Below are 6,219 nucleotides of genomic sequence, written 5' to 3'. Positions count from 1 at the left end.
AATGTAAATTATATTTGATGCAACTTTAGTTACATTTCCATGACTTTTACAAAACTTTGGGAAACATATTGTTTTCCATAACTTTCCCAGGGCCTGGAATTAGCATTTTGAATTTCCATGACTTTTCCAGATTTGTAATGACCGTAAGAACCCTGTTGAGTGCAGTGTGCAAATACAGCTGTCCACACACACACACACACACACACACACACACACACACACACACACACACACACACACACACACTGTGTTTTTCCCCCCCTTATGTGCCCATCCCCCCATTTGAATCACACCTGACAAACACACACACTTGTTCAACCCCGTGTGAACTAGCTCTCACACACCCATCTGCTGCAGCACCTGGGCTGACACTGTACGCACCTTAACATTACACTTATTGATTATACTCCATTCTTTGATAAGAGGACAGATACACTGCCTTACAGTAGAGTGATTTCACAATCTCATTGTGTAAACATTTTTAACGGTACAACATCTTAGCCATATTGAGGTATTTAGTGAGGAATATTGTTAGATATGATCCATTCTGCCTAGCGCTATAATGAAGGATGTTCTCTGTGGCAGCAGTGATTGCTTGTTGTGGTCATGGTCACCTGCACTCCTGACTTAAATATCCTCCTGCCTGCGGTCTGACTACCTCATCATCTGGTTGTTGTCTGACACAAGATGGATGTGGTTTGTGATTCTCACATGTGTCTGCTCCTCTCTTCCTCTCTTCCTCGTCCTCTGTGAGCTCCTGTCTTCCTCCCTGCCTGGAGACTCTGAGGGCAGGCAGCTATCTGCGGCTCGCACTGGGCTCGATGAGCTTCTGCGCACCTCGTTCTCCTCTCCTGTGTCCACTGAGGACGTCTGCGGAAGACCATTTCACTTCACCATACTGTCGTAGGAAATGTGAAACTTTCTTTCTCTAACTGTTAGCTGACAAATGTGAAATCTCAGTAAAAAAAGACAGATTTTTAATGACATAAAGTTCTCTAGGCTTTAGCTTCTGTTCAGTCTTTTGAAAATACTAAGAGTGACACATGACTGCAAGGATCCTAGTCACTGACCACCTCTTTCTTCTTTTCAGACATGACTAGTCGCACTGCACTTCCCTCTGGCTCTTCCTCAGGCTGAATAACCTGTGAGCAGAAAGCAGTGTAGAAACTGCACTGCACTTCTCTTCTCACACTCACCTTTAAAGATGTCTCCTTGCTATATATTTCTGTTGGTTGTCTGATCAGGTCATACAGGTGCTGCTGCTCAGTTTCCTGCAGCGCTGAGCAGAAGACGCTGAAGGCTCTGGGCCCTCGCTTCGGCAGGAGAAGGAGTAAATCAAAGCTTCGCTTGTGAGATATTTGCTTGGCCTACAGCAGAGGAGACAAACCAGAAAACATAACAATCACAAATAATGAAAACATTTTAACGCTGGAGGTTCAGAGGGGGCATCAAACCACTATAACAAGCCACGGAGAAACCAATGTATTTAGGCTTTCCCTTAATCAGATGTATCTTAAAATCAAGTTACAGGAAAGCCAAAAGTGAGTGATCCTATTGACCCCAGGGGAAGGCTATTCAAGCAGACGTGTATTTCAATCATTGAAAAGTCCCTTTGCTGCTGAGCTGAAAGAATGTTTATTATCATTGAAAAGCGCTTAAGATGCTGTAACTAGTGCCAAGTATTTTTTTGAGATGACTATTAACCTACGATGTATTGTCTAAAGACACAAGCAAACCAAAAAATGGTCTATAAATGCTAATGAGCACAGTAAGAAAATAGAAAATCACACAATCTTGAGATGAATAAATACGGCATTACATTTGAAATACCCAGTGCTATCAAAAGGTTAATTAAACAGACTCAAAGTCATATGAATTCAGCTTAAAAATAAAAATAAATTACATAAATGCACCTGTTGACAGATAGACAGCTTATAGCAAACATAATAATAATAATAATAATCATATCTCAGGGTATCTGCACATATTTGAAGTACAAATGTAATGACTTTTAAGACCTTTTTAAGACCTCAAAAAGGAAAAAATAATACCAATACAAAAAAATCGATGAACTAGACAACAGTGTAAACCGTTACTGAGTTTTATGGCATTTGAATAACGGGAGATATTCAGTGCACATTGCCCAACATGACTGCCTTCGCATTGACAAAAGAAAAATCGTATGGCAGTAGACCAATGGAAACCAATGCCCCCCCTCCCCTTGCACACTCATTCATTCTGCCCCAGATAACATTCAATAACTCCCCTCCTAAAATTCCAGACCTTTAAAGACTTGTTAAGGATCCGCGGGGACCCTGTATATCAGAGTCCACATACCATGATGCCCTCGGCCATGCTCTCAGTCAGGATGCTGTCCGCCTGTAGGATTTGAATGAGCAGCTCGTCCACCACCAGCTGTCTGCAGAGGACAGCAGCGTTTCTCCGCAGAGCCCGTCTGTCCTGCTCCTGCATGCCGCACTCCAACATACTGCCCAGTAGACTAGAGACAGGACAGGCAACAAGACACATGAGGCTCCGTGTACTGTAGCAGTCAGACTGTATAACCACCCTGGCCCCTGGTAGACGCCTACACAATACAGACAATCTTGTGAAAGTAGAAGTACCACAGTGTAGTAATACTTTAATACAAGTAACAGTCCTGCATTCAAAATGTTACTCAAGTAAAATAACAAAAGTTTGGGCATCATAATATACTTAAAGAACCAAAAGTAAAAGTAGTCCTTGTGCAGATTGGTCCATTTCAGAATAATAGATATGATATGTTTTATAATGATTGATCATGAAAGTGTTCTCAAAGCTGGTAAAGGTGCAGCTAGTTTGAAGGACTTTGTATACTGCAGGGTAGCTTGTGAATTTACTCCAGGTGGAACTAAAGTCTGATTTAACACTTGATTATATTTCACATCATTCATCCACATCTGTAAAGTAACTAAAAGTATTACATACATTCAATGGAGTAAAACTACACCATTAAACTCTGAATTGTAGTGGAGCAGAAGTACAAAGTAGCAGAACATTTGAATACTCAAGTAAAGTACAAGTACCTCAAAATTATACTTAAGGACAGTACTTGAGTAGATGTACTTAGTGTCTGTACCGTCTGTACACCACTGATTCTTAGCCATGGATTTGTACTTCTATTATGACTAATGTGTGTCTTTTGTTTTCTCCACATTCAATAAGCTTATTCTTTATTATTGCATGCCTTTTTGTAAACCTGCTATGCCAATGATTTGCTTTGATACAGTACATTTCCCAGCTGCGGGACTAATAGAGGATTTCTGATTCAGAAAAACGTGACCGGGAATGTAAACAACTCCAACGTCTTACTCTTACTACAGCACTAGTGTGTGTTCCTCTGTATTTATTCAGATAGCGACGAGATACTATCGGTGCACATTTCACTGTCGCTTGGCTTTCTTAATCGGACATTTCGCTAAATAATTATACATAAAACTTCGGTGATCGTGCCAGTACAAAATATAATTATCAATCACTTATAATTTACTATAAAATTAAAATAAAGCCAAAGATGCTAGCTAGACGATGCCACGATATAAAAAGGTACAGGTAACTTCATAGTTGACAACAACTAACAAAACAGACATCTTAATAAAATAAGCTTAACAAAATGTCACGATGTATTGTAAGAGACTGTAATGTTGTTGATTTTAAATGATAGTTAAAACGTGATGGCTAATAATTACAAATGCTAACTAGCTAGCTAGCTGACTTCGGACCTCCCCTTTTTTCTTGCATTTAAGTGAGCAATATGTAATTCCTTTCAAACCCACGACTTACCGTTCTTTTGTGTCTGCAACAGAATATAAAAAATGTCCAAAGGAATGTCGAAGAGTTTAAAAACTGCCTCAAAATCCCGTTTTTAACTCCACTTCACACAGCAACTTCCGACGGGTGCTGCATGAAAGAGGGCGTGGCTTCTAGGATACATGTTTTTGGCTTAGGACCAATGAGAGCAGACTATATTTTGAGTGACGTGTCCAGTATCCAATCACAAGGCTTCTTACAGATTGGTGCCACCCAGATTAGTGCCACCCACAAGGAGTTCACAAGTGGGGCTACAAGGGGCATTTTGAATTTGAATCTGTTATCTGTAAATAAGTAGCCAATTGATAAGGAGCTCGTTGAAGATAGTCATAAACATTTGACTAATGGGAAGTCATTTATCTCCAAGATGATGGGCTGTTATTGGCTGTAAACAAAGGGAATGGGATTCCAAGTAAACAGATTTCCACTCATTTTGCATGACAGCAGCTCAGAATATTGAGAAGAAAACGTCAATACTTTGTTTAGATGTACTTTGCTCCAGTATTCGTGCTGTTTTATACTTCTAATACAGAGAAACTCTGTATTTTTAACTCCACTATTTCACAAATACATTGTTTGTTCACTGTGAAAATATAGATCCAACTCAAAGCATCAGCCATAATAATTCAGCAATATATCATAATACTGTATGACGCGGAGAAAGCAGGGATTTATTCTTTTGAACTATTTTTTATTTGTTTGAATGTAAAATGTACAGTTATACAATTATCCTGTGCTTAATGTGTTATTATCTGCAAAACGTTTGTCAGTAAGAACATTTTATACATGATCAATCAAGTTCTTCCATTAATTGGCATATTGTTTTTTCTCTTGTCATTGTTTTGGGCTCTCACCAAACAAACCCTGCATTTGTCCAACATACATTTTCATATAATCAAAGTTTAAAATAAAAAAATTCAAAGTGATCCCATGGCGGTGTTTTTTTATGTCTTGGATTTAAACTAGAAACTTCTCCTGCAGGCTTTGTCGGTCACATCCACGGATCAATGTAAATGTTTCATCCTCTCAATGTAAAGCACATGCAGACTCAGGATTAACAAAAGCAAACTTTTGTCTGAAGGGTGAATTAAGGTCAAATACTTCAACCCACTTAAGTACTGTGCTAAGACACAGAAACACTTCACAAACCAATTGAAATTCATAATTTTTAAATGAAAGCTATTTACAGATTCCCCTTGTGTCAAAGAGATGTAAGGCTGAAATTGGCCCCATGTTTATGATGTGTAAATACGTTTGTTTTATTTGTATCAACTGCACGGTATGGGTAGAAAATGCACAGATGCATGCATTGTACAGTAATTAGAAAATGTTTTATAAAGAATATGGAGCCCTCTTGTGGTTATCTTACATTTGACCTGTCACAAAAAAAAAGCCATTTATTCTCAACTATTTGTGGTGGGAAAACCCGCATTGACTCAGGAAAAACCTGCAAACTCTTACATGAGGAAAGTTCAAGGTGAATCCCAAATAGATAAACCAACCCAAGGAATGAGGTATTTACGTTCTACAATGACAGAGAAGAGACTGTCAAGTCTGTGTCTGTACTCAGCATTGAATCAAAACGCACTAAAGCTTTGGATCTTAATACATTTGTGAGGTGTTTTTCTGAACAAGATGGTAATCGCCGCATTCAGCACACCAACTTGATGCTCTGCTCACGGAATGGATGATAATACAAAAACTGTTACAATTATGACCTTGTATGTGTGTATATTTATTTTTCTGTGTGGGGGTCTGCCCCCCAAAAACAGTTTTAAGTCCTGAGAAAGTCAAATAAGACGGTGTGTAAAACTACACTGCCAAGCTAAAAAAAAGTAACCACTTTGATTTAAGATAAGATGGACCTTTATTAATCCCTGTGGGGAAATTCAGTAGTTCAAACAGCAACAGGGTAAGAATGAAAAACAGGACAGCACAGATTCACACAGATTAATAAAATCAAAGATACAAATACAAATGATGAAAAACTATGAAATAACAAATGAATACAACATAAAAATAAAAATGAGCATATATAGCTAGTTACACATTGGGACATATAAACTATGAAGTAAGAAATGAATGAAAATTAAAATGAACACATATTGGGTCATTAATATTACATATATTGGCATGGATGTATGGAAACAGTGTGTAGTTATGTCCAGTAACATTGTTGACCCCTTGTTGTGCAGCCTGATGGCTACAGCAGGCACAAAGGATTTAACTAGGCCAGTAGGTAAGGACTTTCCACTGGATAATAACTGCAGCCATGTATATGTTTTAGCTGAATACACGTTTTTTAACCCTAATTGATGCAGTTAGTCACTTCTTTAATGTTTGTTCTTTCTGATGTAAAGTCAAGGTTGA

At 38.4% G+C, this 6,219-nt stretch overlaps 1 protein-coding gene across 1 annotated transcript in view; it reads right to left on the bottom strand.

Annotated features, from left to right (window-relative positions):
* casp2 (caspase 2, apoptosis-related cysteine peptidase) overlaps nt 1-3,944 on the bottom strand; it is a gene marked incomplete at its 3' end in the record, with an annotated part of 10,522 nt that extends 6,578 nt beyond the window's left edge. The window contains exons 1-4 of the mRNA XM_010781624.1: nt 3,823-3,944; nt 2,338-2,500; nt 1,197-1,367; nt 712-870 (exon numbers count right to left, since the gene is read on the bottom strand). Coding sequence (XP_010779926.1) covers nt 712-870; nt 1,197-1,367; nt 2,338-2,487 — 480 coding nt within the window. The remainder of the gene's footprint in view (nt 1-711; nt 871-1,196; nt 1,368-2,337; nt 2,501-3,822) is intronic.
* Nucleotides 3,945-6,219: the final 2,275 nt, after the last annotated feature.

Source organism: Notothenia coriiceps, unplaced genomic scaffold (genome assembly GCF_000735185.1).
Source record: "Notothenia coriiceps isolate Sejong01 unplaced genomic scaffold, NC01 NC01_scaffold00023450, whole genome shotgun sequence".
Lineage (NCBI taxonomy): Eukaryota > Metazoa > Chordata > Actinopteri > Perciformes > Nototheniidae > Notothenia > Notothenia coriiceps.
This window is presented reverse-complemented; position numbering and strand designations above follow the sequence as displayed.